The sequence below is a fragment of the Acinonyx jubatus genome, chromosome F2 (genome assembly GCF_027475565.1).
Source record: "Acinonyx jubatus isolate Ajub_Pintada_27869175 chromosome F2, VMU_Ajub_asm_v1.0, whole genome shotgun sequence".
Lineage (NCBI taxonomy): Eukaryota > Metazoa > Chordata > Mammalia > Carnivora > Felidae > Acinonyx > Acinonyx jubatus.
The window spans coordinates 21,634,638-21,656,520 of NC_069394.1; the positions used below are offsets into that span (position 1 = coordinate 21,634,638).

Sequence of the window (21,883 nt, forward strand, 5' to 3'; positions counted from 1 at the left end):
TTACTTCTGCTTGAAACTGCAGTGCTTCCCAGTGTGGGCAGTTAACTCCCCATCTAACATTGGGCTTGCTCAGGACAACTGCTTTGATAAGTGTAAGTTAGAGGGTCTGGAGAGGCCCACACACGGTTAGGCTTGTCTCCTTGTGCGTCTGCCACTTGGTATAGGTGGGAGTTTATGGAACTTAAAATGAAATGTCACCTATTTTTTGAATAGGCAGTATTTGCATGATATAAAATTTCAAAGGAACCAAGGGGTACACAGTGAAAAGTAAGCATCTTCCTCAACTGTCCAGATTCCCTCCCCAGAGGAAGCTTGTGTAACCTTCCAGAGAAACTTTATCCATATACAAGAGAAGTTGAGTAGCAGTATTACTGAGTCAGAAGCAAGTAAGATAGATAGGGGCTTCTGGATTAGTCTGAGAATCTGAATCTCTTATTTGAGAGTACACTATAATCTGAGAGATGTGCTCCTGTAGGCAGACCTATGAAGGACTTAGTGTGGACTGACCACCAATCTATAGAAGCACTTGTCACATAGAGCTATCTCATTTAAAACTCCTAAAAATTTACTGTTTCCAAAAGGCCCTCAAGGTTACTTTAGGCTATATCTGAAGAATGAGGTAGGGTGTTGCCTCTTGGGCTAAAGCAGGTAGCAAATAAGCACATAGTTGTGATTTCAATTTGTGCCAGACTCAAATTATTTGGTTCTCTCTGGTTAGACATAGATCATTCCAAGTAAGACCCAACACTTAAAGCACACATTAAAAGTAATTTTCATCAATTTACAGCAATATACAAGTTAATTATTTCCTCATTTTAACCTGTTTGGGAGGGGCATCTGGGTGGCTCAGTCAGTTGAGCATCTGACTTAGGCTCGCTCAGGTCATGATCTCACGGTTTGTGGGTTCAAGACCCATGTCAGGCTCTGTGCTGACAGCTCAGAGCCTGGAACCTGCTTCAGATTCTGTGTCTCCCTCTCTCTCTGCTCCTCCCCCATTCGTGTTCTCTCTCTCTCTCTCTCTCAAAAATAAACATTAAAACATTTTTAAAAAATTAACTTGTTTGAGACTCGAAAAAAAATTAAGCTGAAATGGTGACTTACAAGTTTAATTAGTTTGTACACAGATAAGACAGTACTTGGTATTTCCATATGCAAAAATGTTTAAACCTTTACTCCTAAAAGGGTAATAAAATGAGCAAAACCACCACTGATCAAGTTGAAAATTTATTTACAAAACTTATTTTGCTTAAAAAACTCCTGAAGATTAACCAAAACATAAACCCTATCAAAGTTTATTACAATAATTATTCACAGAATCAATAGCTTAAAAAAAAACTGCCAATGAATACTTTAATGTAAAACCGCAATGTAAAAATAGGAACTTTAATTCTAGTGAGTAGAATAAAAGCAGATAAATAATCTTCTTCAAAGGGAAAAAATACTTGAGGGAAAAAAACAGCATAACGTGTAAAGCAGGAAATTTAAATATCAGTTTAGTTCCGCATTGCCAACATGGCATTTATATCCCAGATGAGATTTCGTAATTGATCCATAATTTGCTTCAGCTGTTGATTCTTCTGTTTGAGTTTCTGTAGAAACAAAAGAATTTATCAAAAATGTTTCATGAATTATAGACCATGAAGTGAGAAGATTAACATGTCAAAAGTTAGAACTCTAATGATCCAGACAGAAATAAGCTTAAATACTTCCTTCATGCAGAAAAGGTCTCTATCTTTTCTGGCCAGATATATTCTCTGAAAGGCATAATGAATTCTAATTCAGCCCACAGAGGCCTCTGGTTCCATCCCTGTGCCTCCCTTTCTGCCTCCATTCCCAATCAAAGAAACTAAGCTAAACGTTTAATTGTTATAAAACCTAAGATACAGGTTTTCTAAGATGCAGGGTAACCTAATGTCAAGAGTATAACCTCTAGAGCCAGAATCTCTTGGGTTCATGCTCCTCTCCTTCACTAACTACATATATGACGTTGGCCCAATTACTTAAACTCTCTGTGCCTCAGTTTCCACATCAGAAGAACAGGGATAAATTTGAACCTACCTCCTAAGAGTTATTATGAGGATTAAAAGATTTGATTCACATGTTAAAATTAGGTTGGCATATAAGTAAGCACTCAACAAATGTTCCTCGTAGGCACTGAACATAAAAAACCGTGAATACAGGAAATAAAGTTTAATGCAAATACAATGCCTGATGCAACTGGTCTTTGAAAAATGTGGCAGAAGCCACTCCTTGCCCACAGCAGGAAGTGCAATCTGCTTCTGCTTCTGAAAACTGAAGACCAATTGGCACAGTCTCTGATGTAATCTTGTTCACAGCTAAGATCTGCAGGATGCCCTCCCTGAACGCACATGGCTCTGAATCTCCATATCTGGGTTTCTACCAGACCACGGTTTATAAACTTGTCTGTAAGCACTTCCTTCAAATCCCATGTGGCAAATGTCTGCTGAGGTAAAACAAAATAGAGAACTTCTGGTCAAAGTACTTACTAGTTATAATAATAATCATTACTATTCAGTGACCTTTTAGAACCTTACATTAGGAAATAATATCTTTAATTAGATAATTTTAAAGCTACTATATTAAAATACCTCCAGATAAAGCAGTATATTCATTATAAAGAGGTCTAAAAATCTTAATTTTGATTTCATTAAAAAGCAAACTAGGATTAAGTTATCCTATTTTATCTAGAGTCAGAGAGCAGGAAGAAGCTAAAAGGGAGGAACAGGAAACTTTTACTGGAAAACAGAAAACAATGCACATAGATTTGAATGTTTAATATTAAATTTAATTCACATTTGAGGAGAGAACACAACACAGATAAAAACAGGATATACAGTACACAGGGCATGTGTACAGTATGCAGTCTCATGAAGCTCACGTTAACACTGTTTTTGGGAAAAAGATACTGTTAGTATTTTAGCTACTCAGTCTCCTTAGATTTCAGATTGGCCCATCTTCTAGTTCTGTTGTCACAAGTATGTGGCAGTTATTGAAGCAACTGTGCATAGAATCTAATCAAATGGACCCAGATAATTGGGTGGAATGATGGGTGACCAGATGGCGGGTACCAGGCCCGTAAAGTATTTTCCATCCTAGAGATCAAGAAACAGGTACTTCTGCCGGCCATCAAGGGGAGCAGCAAGCAGAGGGACACAGGAGTAAAGGTGCTCTACTGTATACTGGGAGGTGGGGGGGAAACTTCAGGCCCAGTTCTAACTTTGCCCCTAACTTGATATTTCATCTCAGAAAAATTCCTCCTCAGTTTTCTTATGAGATGGCGTCATATAATGGACGAGGCCCCTGCCAGTTCTATCTGTACACCCATATCTGGGAGCACAGTCAGTTACATAGACACCTGTGATGAAAGCCAGTGAGTTTAGTTGAGTGAACTAATTGCTGGCTTCAAAATGGCTCAGAGTCCGCTGCCATCCCCACTGAGCCATTGCTCACTCCCCCAGCCATGAGAGGCTGCCATTCCCACAACTCCCCTCTCTAATTTTTCAGGGACAGTGCAAAAGAGCTACTGAGTAAGAATACAAGGAACAGAAAGAAGGCAAGTTGATATTAAAAAAAAAAAAAACAAACTCATTTAAATTAGTACCTTCTGACATATCTTGAATATGATTACTTTTAAAAGTTTCAGAACTTTTCTTTGGAATGGAATTCTGAGCCTGTAACACGTTCTGTTCTGTATTTACTGAGGATATGTTATGTACAAAGCTCCAGGTCAGGCATTGTAAAGGGAGAAAAATGAATAAGGAATAGTTTCTGCCTTGAGGAAATTCTGCATCAAGGAGGAAGAAAATAATGTCCAAGTGACTAGGCTGGTAGCCTGGGAAGGCAGATGCTGTGTGACCCCAGAAGATAGAGACCCTACTTCTGACTGGTGGGGCAGCAAACAAGGGGTCCAGAAAACTGGTAGTGAGCAGAGTATTAGGAGGAGGAACTTGGGCTTGGTAGTAGGGGCCCATTAAAGTTCTGGAAGAAAAAATATGGTTAAAACTTGAATGAAAAAGGTTAACTAGACAGATGTGTGAGATGGATTCTCCTGAATAATTTTAATGGTGACAAATCTGTGCCCATGGAAAAGAAGAAAGAGGAATGATTTAAATTTTAAAAACAACTGAAAACCATTCAAAGGCCAAGCTTGGTGAAACAAGCTCAGTGATCAAATTTTCAGTAAAAATTAAGGAGTAACTGGAAGTAATAAAATTATATTCTTGAGTCGTTAAAAATACACTTTAAAATCAATATCAAAACAGGTCCAATGGCTCCCACAGTGGGTGCATTACTGGCATAAATGCGTAACTTAGCAGTAAGACTACTTTCAAAGAATATTCCTTTGGAAATACAAATTCTTTTTTTTTTTTTAAAGTTTATTCATTTTTGAGAGAAAGAGACAGAGCATGAGCAGTGGAGGGGCAGAGAGAGAGAGGGAGACACAGAATCCGAAGCAGGCTCCAGGCTCCGAGCTGTCAGCACAGAGCCCGATGCGGGGCTTGAACTCACAAACCACGAGATCATGACCAGAGCCAAAGTCAGACGCTTAACCGACTGAGCCACCCAGGTGCCCCTGGAAATACAAATTCTAATGTACTTGTCTAAAAAAATTTTGCCTCATTCTTCAAAAATGGACCCAGATAACTGGGTGAAATGATGGATGACTTAAGAAATAAAGAGAACTAAAAAAATGTAGGGTTTTCTCAAGGTAATATTCAACTCTAGGTAACTGTAATTAAAAAAATATATATGGTATATTTTAAGGCACTTGGAAAATTTTTCTCAAAGATGCCACAAAGTTTTAAATTAAAAATAATTAGCAAAGAAAAATATCTAGAGCCAAAACACATCATGAAACTATCAACAGCAAAGCTGACAGTTATGCTTATGAGTGGTTAAACTGTAAATAAATTTTCATGACATGATACAGGATTTAATATATACAGTCTTGCCCGGATTGATTTTAACAGAGGTTGACAGCTGCTATTATCAAAATCCATCAGCTGTGCCTAACTTGTTACATTAACAGGTGAATGTGTAAGTAGAGCAGACACTTAAAAATGTTTACGTTAAGTCATACCATGTAATTTAATACTCACATAAAGGTTGTGACCACTGGTCAAAAAATGCTTTAATTTCTAAGTGCATGGACTCAATGATATGTCAACCCTGTAAAAACTACCCACTCTTTCATTTTTCCATCAATAAAATAGTTTAAGCAAAATAGAACTCATTCTGATGTCCTTAAAACATATAGTCTCAAACAGGTGTTCAGTCTTTACTTGGGTTATTAGGGATTATGGAGTCTAGAATGCACAAAGAGAAAATAAAAAATATTTAAATAAGCCAAACATCTGACTATTGAAACTAGACCATCCTGTTATCTCATGATTTATATCAAACACTAATTATAAAATTTTGTGTCGCCAAATTTCATGGCCTATGGTAGGTACTGGTGGTATATACATTGTTAGAAGCCAGGCAGACCATATATTAAATAGTAAACATACCAGTAATGTGGTGTACTGTACAATTTTAAGTACACAAAGATATAGTAGTATTTTGAAAATGACTGAATGAGAGTTCACTGAGGGGTATATAAAGCTTATTTTACATAGCTTATTTACAGTAAAAGGAAAATATACATTGTAATTAATTTTTGAATAATTTTAATTGAATGCCAAGAATATTTTATTACTGATTAGGTCCAAAAAGCAACTTAATCATTTAATATAAGCAAATACCAATGTATTAAAAATATGATCTGGTATATATTTATGTTTTTATTTAAGTTCCAGTTATTTTTGTAAATCTCTGTCACAACAAATGGGTACATGAAAGGGTGCTGCTTTGCTTCCACTAGAGTCTTCTGTCCTCAGAGAAGACCCCTAACCACTTGCATGAAATATGCATGGTGCCAGGCAACACACCTGACTGATTCGTGGCAGAAACTCCACACTTAGAATGATGGCTGGCACAGAGCAGGGACCAAAATATATGAGTATTTTAATATTCAATAAAAAACCCCAAAAAGCCAAAGAAAAATCTTTCTAAATCCTAGAGGAGAAAAAATAAACAAACAAAAATTCCCTAGCAATCATTTTGAAGCTTGTTCTGTTTGTTTTCCAGTTAAATCTGGTATGTTGGTATTTCAAAACAAAAAGAGATACGGCCATTATTAAAAATTATTCATTTTAGTAGTCTAAGACAAATTACTTTGATGTGTGTTACTAGCTAAGATTGCTGTGAACCTTAAGCTCTACTACTATCACCTAATAATAAAAATTTTACATAACAGCAAAGAGAATAGATAAAAATAATAGACAAAAGGCATGTAAAATTTTAAGTTTATAAATATAGTTTATAAGTAGTTGAAAAAACAAATCAAAGAATTTAAACTATTTTTTAGTAGCATCTATATGATCACAAAATTAGATCAGGGCAACATTTTACCATCTGTAGGTAGCTATTAAAAAAAATTCTTTGGGGCACCCAGATGGCTTAGTCACTTAAGCATCCCACTTCAATTCAGGCTGTGATCTTGCAGTTTGTGAGTTTGAGTCCCACATCAGGCTCTCTGCTGTCAGTGTAGAGCCCACTTCAGATCCTCTGTCCCCCACCCCTCACTTCACCCCTCCCCTGCTCGCTCTATTCTCTCTCTCAAAAATAAACATTTGAAAAAAAATTCTTAAAAAAAAATGATATTCTTCACAGAAACACTCAGGTGTGTGTGCCATCAAGGCAGAAAAATATATCCATTGATCACGAGCTTAGTGTTATAAAGATTTTCAATTACGGGAGCCTGGGTGGCTCAGTCAGTTAAACGTCTGACTCTTGATTTTGGCTCAGGTCATGATCTTACAGTTTGTGAGTTCGAGCCCCATGCCAGGCTTTGTGTTGATAGCGCAGAGCCTGCTTGGGATTCTCTCTCTCCTTTTTGCTCCGCCCCTCCCCTGCTCGCTCTCTCTCTCAAAAATAAATATACATTAAAAATTTTTTCAATTATACATTTTAATCTTGTATTCTAGAAGCGAAGTATAAAGTTGAATGAAATTGGAAGAAAAGAATAAATAAAATAATGTTAGTAGCACTAATTATACGTAACTTTATTAATAGTCAAAATATGTGTTACATTCAATTCACACATAATGTTTTATTTCAGGAATGAATTAAAACTTTTTTAGGTTAAAAAAATCCACTTTGCTTAGTTTTGGCTATTTTCTCTTCTGCCTTATTTTTTGGATTTCAGTTTGAGTTAACCAAATCTTAGTCGTCCCCCCCCTTTTTTGTTTACACCTGTTTACTGCCTTATTCTCCATTCCTGTTTCAAAATATAATAACAGTTTCTAGGAAGTAAGAGAGAGTATGAGACTATCAAATGAGTATTTCTCCTGCCACTCAAGATACTTTCCCGCTAAATTCTCCTTTAAAAAATAGCTCTTATAGAAATCTAGGGCTAAGCTTTAAATCTGTTCAATTAAAACATCTAAACAGATTCTTTCTTCTTTGTAATAAACTTCAATATGTTAACTAAAACAAGTTTTACCCCAAAGTTAGAAGCACTTAAAACAGCAAAATCAGCATTCAAATAATTTAATCAAAGAAAGAGTTCTTAAATGCTTTAAGTATAGATAGGAACACAAAACTTGAAATATGGGCTTTTATTCCATAAATAGACAAACCTTCAGAAATACTGTGTATCTATTTTGTGTATTGAAATAAACCTGCTGCAGATAAACACTGTGGACTAAATACCTGTGCTTATCTCTTTTTCTCAAAGCCCTAATAAAATGGCAGGAGATAAATGAAAAAAGCTATAAACCCATGTGGAGAAAAATGATCGGAAAGGAAGCAGCAGTAGATACAAGGTGGTAAAGTTTAAGAGGACAAGTAGAAGGGGAGTGGTAAATGACTTAGGAGGAAACTACAGTCCAGGTGGATGCAGGGACGATGCCACTGAGAGCAGGGAGACTGCTGTGCCATGGAAACTGCACCAGGTGAGGCCTGGGGATGAAAACTGGAGGAACAGCTCAAAGAGCTCCAGGGACTACCAAGAGCCGCATGTGCTCACTCCCACTCCTTACAAACAGGTGACTGAGTACCCTCTCCCTGTGCCCTGTCCCACCTCTAAGGATCAGGAGGTTTGTTTTTTATGAAACTGAACCACAACAGCTGTGGATTTAGTCCTACCAGCACAGCAGAATGCAAGAGGACAAGAGCATATCTATGTAGGACACTGGAAGATTCTTCTCTGAAGAAACTGAACAGACTTAAAAAAAAAAAAAAAAAAAGCCTCAGAAAATGATTGTTGGGGATCCCCCAAGGAGAACACCTATCTTGACATGAAGTCCACTCATAAAGCCTATTATTAGCTTTCTAGAGCCTCATTCTTAAAATATAAATGGCTCATGAGTAAACATCAGATGTTCACCAGATCTTTTAGAGCCTCAATTTAGAAAGACAACAAAATGAGATAGCAGTTGCAAACTCTTGACACATGACCTGGTTTTGTACGGCCTGTGAGCTAAGGATGGTTTTTATATCACAACAAAGATCATGAATGTCTCACAAAGCCTAAAATATTTATTATCTGGTCCTTTAAAGTTTGCCAAACCCTATTTGAGAAGATTATGGAAGAATACCTTCAAATTTCTGAGGGAAATTAATTTACAACATAGAATTTTTATAGCCAGCCGAACTATCAAGTGGACAGCTACGGGAAGACTAAAACTTAAGTCCCTGCATTCGTTCTGAAGAAGCCACTGATATTTGAACCTAACCAACAAGGCAGTAAACCAAGAGAAAGGAAGACAGGAGACTGAGAGAACAGTGAAGCCAACAGAAGGGGTGAAGGAAGCCCCAGGACAATGCTAAACAGCAGGCCTAGACAGCATTCAATCCAGACCTTGCAAGATGATGGGAGGATTTGGGTAGGGGTGGGGGGAAAGAACCAATAAATTTCCTGATAATTTTGACTCTGTGGAAAGTTGGAAAACAGTACTGAGATGCTGCTACAGATGCATAAAGAACAAACCAAAAATTTTAAAAAATTACTTATTAACCTGGAGGCTAATTATTAACTCCAGATGGACAAAAAAATCGTTCAAGAAAAGGACACTAGTTTAATATGTGGCTAAGGAATAAACAATATTTATGTGCCTTAATACACAGAATATTTTCTGAGCCTCAATTATAACTGTATCGGAAACACTGGGGTAAGGAAAGTATGTAGGTGGGTCCATGAGAGGGAGAGACTGGAAGAAAGCTAAATCCTCAACTGGGGCAAGAAATTTTTTTATATATCTTATCCTTTGTATCAATCATATCCTTCTCTTAAAATTCACAAAATTCTAAATCAATAGCTAATAAGATATTTTGGATTACATACTGTCAAAGTATTACTGTATTCCGATTATATAAAAGACCTTTTTTAAAAAATCAAGTGTTACTTCTAAGCCATCAAATTAGAAAAAAAAAGAAGAGGAACTCAGAGAAATGAAAAGTGAAATGAAACCTATATTAAGAAAGATTATATTTTAATTTAGACAGCCTTCTTTTTTCCTCTAAAATACATAAAATCTTCTATGGTAGAGAACAAACTCTATGTCACACGTAGTAGTCTGAAATCAAAGTTACCACTATAATGCTATTTTGTTTATGTGCATAATCCATTGTATTTTATTAAAAAAGGCTTATTCCAGGAAAAAGTAACAGAGCACATCTATTGTGAATTAATGCATAGATTATCAACAGAAACATGTAACACTTCTTTTTTTTTATTAAAAAAAATTTTTTTTAAATGTTTATTTATTTTTGAGACAATGCAAGACACAGAGTGCAAGCAGGGGAGGGGCAGACAGAAGGAGATACAGAATCTGAAGCAGGCTCCAGGCTCTGAGCTGTCAGCCCAGATCCCGACGTGGGGCTCGAACTCATGAACCGTGAGATCATGACCTGAGCCAAAGTCGGATGCTTAACTGACTGAGCCACTCAGGTGCCCCAAAACATATTTCTTAATAAATGAATGCTTCGTATCTCTACCAAACACCATTTGTTCTTCAAAATATAAATTAAAAGTTCCTAATCACCTCCTCACCCCCTACAGATTTCCTGCTGTACGTTCTTTATGCTCATTCATTACTATCAAATTTTCTTGAAATCTTCTTAATCTGTATTTCTCCTTTTATGAAAAAAATGAAATAAAACTTTATAAAATCCAGCTTTTTCCTTTCTCCTGGTTTTGATATACATTTTTCTCTTAATTTTCCAATATTTTGTTTTTCAGGTCTTATTTTCAACTCTGAAATTAATTTTGACATATGGCATAATGTAAAAGCTAGCTAACTTCCCCTAAAGCTTCTATTTTTAAAGAAAAATTTTCCAAACAATCCCTCTTCTGTCATAATAAATTCTCATATGTAATAGGAAGACTATTTTTTCTGGCTATTTTATTAATCTGTCTCATACCAGTATTTCACAATTTTTTTTTATAATATTCTCCATACTGTGTTTTAATTTTTGAAGCAAAGAGATCTGTTTCATTACTCTTTGAGAATTTTCCTTGATGTTTTAGTTTGTTTGCAAGAAAAAATTCCAATTTGGATTTTATTTGGATTTGTTTTTTCATTGGTATTGCACTAAAATCTTATTATTTTGTGTACTTTTAAGAGAATTCACACTCAATACTGGCATTTTTAGAATATTTATTGTCCACACAAGAACTTTATGTGTTCTTTTAATTATCCAAAACTTCATTATGTATTTTGTATTATAATTTATTTATTCTGAGAGAGAGAGAGAGTGCGCGCACAAGTGGAGGAAGGGAGGAGAGAGAGAACCCCAAGCAGACTCTGTTCTGTCAGCACACAGCCTGATGCAGGGTTCCATCTCCCAAGCCAAGAGATCATGACCTGAGCTGAGATCAAGAGTCCACTTACCCGACAGCCACCCAGGCACCCGTTTTTTATGTATCTTAACAAGTTTAGTCACATAAATCATTGAGGTAATTCCTAACTAAATATTTGTTGTTGCAAATGTGAATAGGATCTTACAATCCAATTACTTTATAGCAAGTGAGAAATCAAATAACTATGTCCTGGGTTAGGAGACTATAGGGAACGTGTTGCAAAAATTTTCTATTTGTGAATTTTTATCATTTGCTGCTCCAAATATGCCATAAGCTAGAAAGCAAGAATTCTGCCTAGAAAAGAAAAGAGTAAATGAGTTGTGACTGAATGCCCATGAAGTTTTTCTAACAGCTTTATGGCATGAATTCTGTAATCTCTCTTTTGACTATTCAGGTGGCTTTTCTGCTTACCTTTTTAGTTCTTGGTTATACTCTTAACTAGGTTACATTTGCCACAGAAACGACTTCATGTAATTCTAGAATGCAAATTATGTCTTTGAGTTACATAGACACCCTTGTAATTTTTATCCATGATTGCAAAATATAAAATACATAGACTGATAACTCACCTTATTCACTTCAGCAATTTCTCGCCTCTCTTCACTAGCAAAACGAGGTGGGCCAGTGCGGTCCTCATTCTTTGAGCCATCTTCTTCCACATATGGAATCAGTTGCTGCGAATGAGAGACGAGTTAAAAGTTAAAAACATGATATGAAGTTTGCAATTACATGGGTATACAAAATGTCTCTGATTAAGGTTAGTTTGTATGCTTTTCTTTTAATGGTATATAAATAAATTTTAATTCAGGTGATAGCCTAAAATAACAGCATTAGAAGTTTATCATTTCAGTGCCTTCTACACATTAGCTTTTCAGGTTTCTTTTGCAAAACAGCCCTTATAACATTACATTAACTGTTGCTTACAATTAAATAATACCCTATCCATTCAATCAGCAAATACTGAGTTCCCAGACACTGGGTGAGATACTACAAAAATAATGACAAGTAAGGTGTGATCCCTGCCCCTAACAAATGTATAGTCCTAACAAATGTATAGTCCATTGAGATAGAACAGACTTTCTTTCATCTATACTAGAAAGAAAGGAACTTCATGGATGTGCATTATATAAATGTCATTTACTTTGCTATCTAGAACTTCAGCGTCTATGCAGATTTCTAGATGTCTTAACTGGTTGGGAGAAAGATATTTTGTAGGAGAAAAAATTATACAGCAATGAAACATCAGAATTAATAATGAAACATGTATGGCTTATGATAAGGTTTATTTGATGAAGGCCCTCATAAATGTGACAGAGACTTCAGGAATCATTTAGTCTTTTCCATCTTACATTAACAATGTAGGAACAGCCAGAGGTGAACACATGGTACAACCAGGAGTCATCTGGCCAAACTTCAAATTCTTGGGACAGATATAAACTTATCCACATCCACAACCACTCTGTCTTCCTTTCCTCTCCCAATGCAGAATTGTCCTCCCTCCTGAAGATGATTAATTTCTATTCCTGTGCTCTCATTTCTTCACCCTCCCCCCAGTCTCTCTCCCTACTGCTTTCTTGCTTTATAATCTAAACATGTCTGGTCTCTCTCATTTAAAGGCTTTTTTCCTTTCCTTTCCCCCAAACCCTTGATGCCAACCATCCTTCCATCTACTGTTTTTCTCTCTTTTTATCTAAGCGTTTTGAAGATGAATGTCTACTTGTTGGCTCCAGTTCCTTATTTCCCGTTTAATCTTCAACCCATTGCGATCTGATTTCTAATTGCTAACATCTCACCAAAGCTCTGCTCATATAGACCAATGATTTCCTGCTAGCAAAATCTACTGGACAATTTTCATTCTCTGTTTCCCTTTGCTGCAGCATCTGACAATGTCGACCACATTTCTGATCTTTCTTCTGTATTTCTGACCACTTCTTTTCAGGCTGTTTTGCAGTTTATGCTTTTCTCTGTTCATCCTTTACATGCTGATCACTCAACAAGGAAGCACTCAACACAAAAAATTGTTTTCTATATGTAGTAAGAACATCCAGACCTTCCCAGCTACTTGTGTTGGCAGAGACAGAACTTGTCAACAGGAAAGGGCCACCTATAAAAATATCATATACCTAGTGAACTGAATATATCTATGACCCAAGATGAAGTTTAAGAAATATATTTTACAACTAAAGTGATTTCACTCAGCTAATCTAAATTAATAATGATGAAAACATAATCTTTCATCTGTAAAGGGCTTACATGAAAACTATTTTAAAAGGATTTTACAACACTATCTAAAATTCCTGCTAAAAAAATCATGTACTGATTTAATACAGACACCAGCAGTATTAATAAAAATTGCCATAGACCACTCTCTTCTCTAACAACAAAAGTTCACTATAAGCCTAGATGTTAAAATCTGTAAGGTATTAACATGAAAAGATAGTACTAATTCTATGCATATGTATCCTATTTTCATCTTCTCTAGTCAGAAGTAAAACCAATATAATTCAAACTCTGGAAATACCGTGCAAATAGAGAGACAGGAAAACATTACAAATGTCCTGCATCTTATATCATCCTCCCTCTACCACTAACACTTGCCTCCACTGGAATGGGATCCATCCCTCCACAGTTTTCATTGCATTTGTCATAGACCAATCTCAGCTTCCTGAAGAGAATAGAAAGTTGGCGAAGGTGATCCTGTAGCTTTGCCAGCCGGTCTTGATATGTTCCAGTATGGTATGTGACACCATTTGGCAGCTTATCGAACAAAACAAAAACAAGAAAAATATGAAGTAATGACCATCGAGATTTTCTAGAAGTAAAGCTGGCAGAACAGAAATATTTTCTTAAGCACTGCATAAAAGCAAACTGTTCCTCACAATCAAGTGCAAAATTTTAAGATTTGAAGAGTAATATTTGCTCATTTGTTAGCTCCTTGGCATACTGCTTCAGTGCTGTAAAACAGCTCTGGAAAAAACTGCATGATAAGCGTCTCTGTCCAGCTGAAAAACTTTCCCCTCTAATATTTGAAGTATGTTAAAACTTTAAAAATAATGCCATGATTTTAATATTGCTTACTATTTAAAAAAGGCAGCAAGCTGCTGAACTTACCTTGGAAGTTAAAAACAAAATGCAATTTAAACTGGGAAGTTAAAAACAAAAAAGCAAAAGAAAAGTACAAAATACAAAGTGAAGATCATGACTTTTCAGCAGAAGAAAGGAACAGTATACTGCTGCTATTGCAAAATGATCTCAAAATAACTAAAAGATCATTAAGATGCTCAAGGCATGCACTAAAGCATAAAGCTGTCACCAAAAGTTTTACTTTAAAAAGAAATCAACAGCAGGAGAGAGAGATGCAAATCAATCTATACTTGAGGATCATTAATAAATTATTGCAAGTAACTGCTATGATCACAGCTCTGTCTTGGATGCTTATATATTTTTAATTCAGGACTTTTATCAAAAGAAGCCAAAAAAGTATGTATTGAAATGGTAAAATCACAGACATATGGAAATTGACTATTATTTAGAACTTATAAATAAATGCACCTTTTGTGCATTGCTGAACCTCATGAACAAGCTCTTCCTTTCTTTGTACATCAAAATATTCTGTACAGTATTTTATTTCCACAATTTGATGTGTGAAATCATCCTAACATTTGAATTAACAATACCTGTACCATGTTTTCTAGTATATGAGGTGCTTTGATTGTAAGCACTCATACACTTATCTTGGGGATTGAAATGACTTAAAACCAAGATGCTAACTACTACCCGATAGATAAGATTAGCTAGTCTTTCTAAACCTCAGTTTACTCTTTTTTTCTAAACAGATGAGGTAGGAATACAAAAAAAAAAAAAAATGCATAGGACAGTACTTGGAGAAAAAAAGAAGACAGGATACTATCATTGCAAGTATATAAAACCATAAACATGAAAAAAGGACCGAAAAGGCCTACAGTAGTTGATAAAAACACGTAATAGGAAGTCAGCTTGAATAATTACTTCTTTTCTATCATTTCCCAATTTCCTGCAATATTATGATTTATAAGTTAAGGAGATGGACCTTCTGAAATTATCTGAAATGAGTTATTAGGATTTTCAGCATTTTTTTTAATGTTTATTTTGAGAGTGTGTGAGTGAGCGCAAGGTAGAGGCAGAGAAAGAGGGAGAGAGAATCCCATGGGGGGCTCAATCCCATGGCCCTGGTATCATTTTCTGAGTCAAAATCAAGAGTTGGACGCTCAACCGACTGAGCTACCCAGACGTCCCAATTTTCAAAAATTCTCAAGCATTTCAACACTCTGAGGACGATACCTCCAAGAAACGTGATAAAATATCAAAGGCTAAATCAGTCGAAACTTTTAAAGAAAAAAGGCATTACAAGTTCACCCCCAAAAAGGGCTTGAACTAAATACAATGTAGAGTTTGTCAGGAACCTTCAGTTAACAAACTTTCGTAATACTAACAAACCAGAGAACAGTCTCAGAGGCTCCCTGCTTTCCTGTTTGGGTGACAATAGGCGGTATAATGATTACATCTTGCATACAAAGCACTGTACCTTTACCTGTACCTTTATGTAGTAGGTTTAGTACTTGGCCCATATTTTCTACTTTGTGAAGACTGTAAGTTATTCACATTTATATGCCTGTGTTTAGTATAGTGCATACCCACAAAAGGTTTTAAAGTACAGTCTGAATTATTTTACTTCAATGAATTATTTTATCCATATATCTGTACTTAAAATTCACTAAGAAGTGTGTGTTATGTAAAAGAAGTAAATCCTTTCATAAAGAAAAACAAAATCCTTTTGAAATGCAAAGTGTCCCCCTCTTCAAGTATACCCACTTAACCAAGTCTGGGTATTAGTTTTCATAGACAGCATTAGATTCTCAAAGAAGGGAAGATTTAATTTCTCCAAAAAATTCTTTCACACTTTTCATGTGTCAGACAGTATTCTAAAAGCTAAGGTACAGTAGTGAACATAGGAGGCAAGGTTTCCTCTACCACAGAATATAAGTTGTAATAGTGCCTAAGATCTTTTGGTATATATCCGTAAGGTACACGTTTAGCTGAAAAGCTCATCAATAACCATCTCACTCTTGAATACTGAGGAAGATCTGTAAATATATGATCACATCCCTGGACACTAAAAAGGCGTTCAATTAAATTCAACATTCATTCTTAAATATAAAACAGTAAAAATTTCCCAGCACTATAAAATACATGTATCTTGGTTAAAAACTCAGCAGCATGATTAATGTAGAAACATTAAAAGCATCCTCACTGAAGTCAGGAACAGAACAGGATGTTTATTAAGACCACTAATACAAATAGTGAACACTATTCTGGAGGCCCTGGCCAAAGCAATTAGAAAAATAGAAAAAGTTGAAACATTAAAAAGGAAGTGGTCTAATCATCACTATATATGGATAAGATATAAATGATAAAGTGCTACTCTCAACAAAGGTAGTCAAGAAAGAGATGGGCACAAAACTAATAGAAAATAGCTTTGCTTTCATATATGAAAACAAATGAAAATGAGAAAGGAAAAAGACCCCACTTACAATAGCAACAATAAAGATAAAATATCCAGGAACAGACTTTAAAATTTTCAAGATAAAGAAGAAAACTTAAATAGTTCACAGGACAAAATAAAAGGTATTTGTGCTCTTGGTTAGTAAGATTCAACATCACATTGACGTAAGGTCTCTCTAGTTTAAATCAACATAATAAAATGCTAGCAGGTTTTTCTCAGAACTAATCAAGCTATTCTAAAGGACATGTGGAAAAATAAACAAGGATAGCCATGGCAATTTTGGAAATAAGATAAACAGATTATAGAGTCACCATAAATGTAAGAAAATTTGGGATTACTACATAAATGACAGGCAACCAAATGTAATAGAGCATCCAGAAATAGATTCTTTTGTATGAAGTAGCATCTGAGATCAATGGAAGAGGAAAATGAATTATTCAACCTTTTGGAAAACAAAGGGCTGGGGCCATACCTCACACTTTATAGAAGGATAAATTCCATATGCTTTAAAGTTTTAGATATAAAAATGGAAACAAAACCCAGAAATCTTCCTGAATTTGCAGTGGGAAAGTCCTTCCTAACTAGACATAGAACCCAAAAGCCCTAAGAGACTGATAAGTTCAACTACCTTAAAAAAATACATATGCAAAACTTCCATAATCAGAGCCAAAGGGCAAACAACAGACTAGGGGAAAATACTGCAAGTTCTATCACACAGACCCAAGTTCTTCTAATATGTAAATAGCCAAATCTTATAAATTGAGGGAGAGGGTAAAAAAGACCAAAAAAAAAAACCCACAAACTAAAAAACAAAAAAACACACACACAAAAAAACCACACAGAAGGGGGGGGGGGCAAATAATATGAACAAGCAGCTAGCAGAAAAGGAAATATGATTCATAAATGTATGAAGAGATGCTCAAACTCATTCCTCATTAAAACTAGAAGAAATGTAGATTTTCATCTATCAGATGATCAAAGGTCCAAAAATATAACTTGCTATTAGTCAGAGCCCGGTTGTTGGTCTCGGTTAGCACATGGTAGCATAAGCTGGTACAATCCCCATGGAGGGCAATTCATCAAAATTTATCTAATTACAGAAGCACAGAGCCACTTCCAAGAATTCATCCTACAGGTATACTTGCACATTTATGCAGGAGGTTATTCACTGCAGCATAACAGTGAGAGATTAAAAGCAACCCAAATGCCTAGAGAATGGGATGAATAAATTAGTCTTTCCATGAATTGTATTACTGTAAATACACCCTAAAAGGAAAAGGAGATATATTCTGTGCAGATATCAACAAATCCAAAATATACCAAATGAAAAAAGCAAGGTGCAAAGTGTTGTGTATAATATACTGTTATTTGTGCAAAAACAGGAAAAAATGAAAGAATAAACACACACATTGCTAAAATATGCAAAGAATATCTAGAGGGATACATAAGAATAATCATAAAAAGCATTAACATTTATTGCCTGTGGAAAGGGGTTAGAGAGCCAGCAGACAGGGATGGGAGGGATACTGTCCATTTTATGGTCCTTTTTTTAATTTGTGAATTCTAAATATATTACATATTAAATATTTTTTTCATATTTAAAGGATAACAAAACCAAAGCAATATTTTCTTACACAGGGAAGCTTAACCTGGGACCTAGCAATCCTTGAAGAAAATTCCCCCTCAAATTTTATTCAGAATATATAGATGTGCATTTTTCTGAGAAGAGAACGCATACTTTCCCATCAAATTCTTAAGGGGCTAGTGGAGACCTAATAACCACCTCTCTAAAAACACTTAGAAATAGGGTGTGTGGGTGGCTCAGTTGGATAGGCGTCCAACTTTGGCTCAGGTCATGATCTCACGGTTTGTGGGTTTGAGCCCCACGTCGGGCTCTGTGCTGACAGCTCAGAGCCTGGAGCTTGCTTCAGACTGTGTCTCCCTCTCTCTGCCCCTCTCCTGCTCGCATTCTGTCTCTCTTTATCAAAAATAAACACTAAAAAAATTTAAAAAATAATAATCTCAGGAGTTTGTATTTATGGTGCTTCATCCTTCTGGATTAGTAATATGGAAGGTAATTTAAAAATTTTTAAGACTAAAAACTGTATTAATAATTAGGTTACATGTAGTCCTGTTTGTTCCACTTCTTCTTCCAGCTTTTTGGAAATGAAGGATCACATTCTTGCTTCTTCTTCTGCCAATTATGACAGGTCTCAAAGTCTTACATGAGTTAAACCCCAGAATTCAAATATAAGAGGCACCAAGAAATAACAACCATAGTCCCTTACAAATTGGTTTTGAATATATGTCTACATGTAATCTAGTTATTGATAATACTTTAAAAATATTTTTTTAAGTTTGTTTATTTTGAGAGAGAGAGAGAGGCAGGGGGGAGGGGCAGAGAGAGAGGGAAAGAGAGATCATCCAAAGCAAGCTCCACACTGTCAGTGTAGAGCCGATGTGGGGCTTGAATTCACTAACCGTGAGACCATGACCTTTTGATAGAGTTTGGTTCTTTTAGCGTAGGTCATGGGTGTGTATTATACCTCTGTTAATAATACAAAGTGTTTGACAGCAAGTTAGTATTATAAAGCAATTAGTAGGAAAAACTACCAGTTATGTGTGATGTTTGGTAAGTTCTTCTTTCTCTATTTAAGCCTCAGTTTCCTTAACTGTAACATAAGGATAAAAATACTTCTTAGAACCTTACAACAGTTTGTGTGAGCAAGGAAAATGCTTGATAAATGTTAGCTAGAAGATCTACTAGTCCTAATTCACTACTTTGCATATAGTAGGTTAAAAATAAACATGTATGGGGCAGCTGGGTGGCTCAGTGGGTTGAGCGCCCGACTTCAGCTCAGGTCATGATCTCACGGTTCATGAACATCAGGCTCTGCTCATAGCTCAGAGCCTGGAGCCTACTTCGGATTCTGTGTCTCCCTCTCACTCTGCCTCTCTCCCACTCGTGTTCTTTCTCTGCCTCTCAAAAATAAAGAAACATAATAAAAAAAAATTTTAAATAAACATTTACTAAATTCTAAGAAATCATTTAACACTATAATCATTTTAGATATTAATCTATTAATTTTTAAATAATTACCAGATTTCATATCTTCTCTTGGATTCCCTTTGTATTGTTTTTCACACTGGCCTATTGACATGGTTGAAACATTTTCTATGCACCTGGATTACTTGTACAGTATAGAACATTACTGAATTACAGTACATTATTGAAATCAGTTGTAAGAGTCTTAGACCTGGTTTCAAATTTACCCTATCACTGACTTGCTTTGCACAAGTCACTTCACCTCTCTACCAGAAGCCTCAAAAACAAGAATGGCATCCACATAACATACCAGTAAGATAAGCAAGCGTTAAAATTAAGTAGTATGTATTAGAACAACTGGATATCCAAATGCAAAAAAATGCATTTGGATCCTTATTTATCATGATATCCAGGAAAATAAAGTCAATGTGCATTATGGACCTCCATGTAAAACCTAAAACTACAACTTCCAGAAGAAAACACAGGGGAAAATCTTTTTCACCTTGGGTTAGGCAAAGATTGTTTTCGGTGTGATGTCAAAAGTATAATCTGTAAAAGAACAAATTGATAAATTCAATTCCATCAAAATTTAAAATGTCTCTTCAAAAGGCAATGTGAGGAGAACGAAAAGCCACAGACTGGGAGAAGGCATCTGCAAAGCAAAAAGACATACAATAACAAGTGTTGTCAAGGATGAAGAGTAACTGGAACCCTCAAACACTGATGGGATTGTAGAAAAGTTTGAAAAGTTTCTCAAAATGTTAATAGATATTTGCCCTATTATCCAACAGTCCCACTCTAGGCATCTAACAGCTTAAGAGAAATGAAACACGTGTTCACACAAACATTTGTTAGGTGAACATTCACAGTATTCTTCACAGCCAAAATGACCGTCAGCAGATGAACAGATACACAAACTGTCATATATTCATACAATGGGACACTACTCAGCAATCAAAAGGAATGTACTACTGATATATCCTGAGTCATAGAAGCCAGACCAAAAACAAAACAAAAAACGACATAGTGTATGATTCTATTTATATGAACCTCTAGAAAATACAAAGGAATATATGGTGCCACAAAGCAAATCCAAAGTTGCCTGCGGATGTAAGTAAGGCCAGAGTAAAGACTTAAATGAGGCATGAGGAAAACTTTTTGGAGTGGTGGATAATGGTTTCCTAAGTATATACACATGCCAAAACTTTAAACAAATGCATTTTATTGTATGTCAGTTATACCAAAATAAAAATGTTTAACAAAACTGGGTAGCAGAATCTGAATTCCTCAGCTCCTTAGGTCCTCTGTATTTTGTTTGAAAACGAGATGAAAGTTAAGCCAGTCTAGTGAGGTTGACAGAGTGAGAGACCCACCGTTACCCTTAAAGGTACAAGAGTTTGCCTAACAACTAGAGAATCCAGTGGAATGTAGAAGATGAGGGTTCAATCTTCCAGAAGTCCTATCTGGAAAACATCACCTTAACATCGCAGAATCCTGGGGACAGGCACGTCATTGGGGAATACTTCTGAATACAAATGGGGCGACCCTATACTTGAGGTTTGCCCAGGGCAGCCCCGTTTAACGCCCAGCGGCCTCACGTAACGACTAAGCCAGCGCCCCTTTCCTCCAAGAAGCATCCGCTCTCTCCACGCGCGGCCCGGAGCGCGCCCACCCTCCTTCCCACCTGCATGTTCCTTAGGAGCTGGAAGATCTCCATGGTGCGGTACACGATGTCCTGCACAGTCTCCTGCCCGATCCGGCAAAGCGATGCCGTGTTGACCTCCCGGGCGGCCTGCTGAGCCTGAGGCCCGCCGAAGGGCCCCGGCGCCATCCCCGACGCCGCCAACGGAGGGGTGGACATGGCGAGGCTGCGGCCTCAGGCCGATAGGGCCTGAGAGCAGGCGTCAGGGGTTCCCGTCTGCCTCGGGCTGAGCTGTTGCCGGCCTCTGCGGAAAGAGGCGCTGGTAAGACTACGGCGGCCCGATTTCAAAACAGCGGCTGGGACTTCCGCCCACCGTGACGTAACGCGTCATCTCAACGTCACGGGAACCGCCCTCTTGGTGGCCTCCTGGGAACTTACCTCGGCCTAAAGCCGGCCGGGATTGGACCGGAAGCCCGGGTGGGGCGGGACGGAGGAGTTGAGCAGCCAATCATCGGCTGTACTCCAGCCAGAGGGCGGTGCTCGTGCTGTGAGGTGGCTGAGCTTTCCCGGAGTTCTTTCCTGGAGTCTGAGCCTGTCATTAGAATTCCTGAAACGAGCTCTTATTTTGTATTCGTTTGCTTGCTGAGATTTCTCGTAACAAGTCTGTGACGTTTGCAGACTCAGAGGGGCTAGTATATTTTGTTGAGTCGCATACCCCTTAACTGG

General features: G+C 36.7%; 1 protein-coding gene across 2 annotated transcripts; it reads right to left on the reverse strand.

Moving 5' to 3' along the window:
* Positions 1-1,211: 1,211 nt before the first annotated feature.
* Positions 1,212-21,543, reverse strand: MED30 (mediator complex subunit 30). Of its 2 annotated transcripts, XM_027064006.2 has the most exons (5): positions 21,200-21,543; positions 13,526-13,684; positions 11,497-11,601; positions 11,339-11,403; positions 1,212-1,589 (listed from the first exon to the last, which is right to left on the reverse strand). In XM_027064006.2, the coding sequence occupies exons 1-4, from the start codon at positions 21,374-21,376 to the stop codon at positions 11,371-11,373; spliced, it is 474 nt and encodes a 157-aa protein (XP_026919807.1). In that variant the 5' UTR covers positions 21,377-21,543; the 3' UTR covers positions 1,212-1,589; positions 11,339-11,370. The 2 variants fall into 2 exon arrangements, with proteins under 2 accessions (XP_026919807.1, XP_014928344.1); XM_015072858.3 differs by lacking the exon at positions 11,339-11,403 and having other exon boundaries at positions 21,200-21,540.
* Positions 21,544-21,883: the final 340 nt, after the last annotated feature.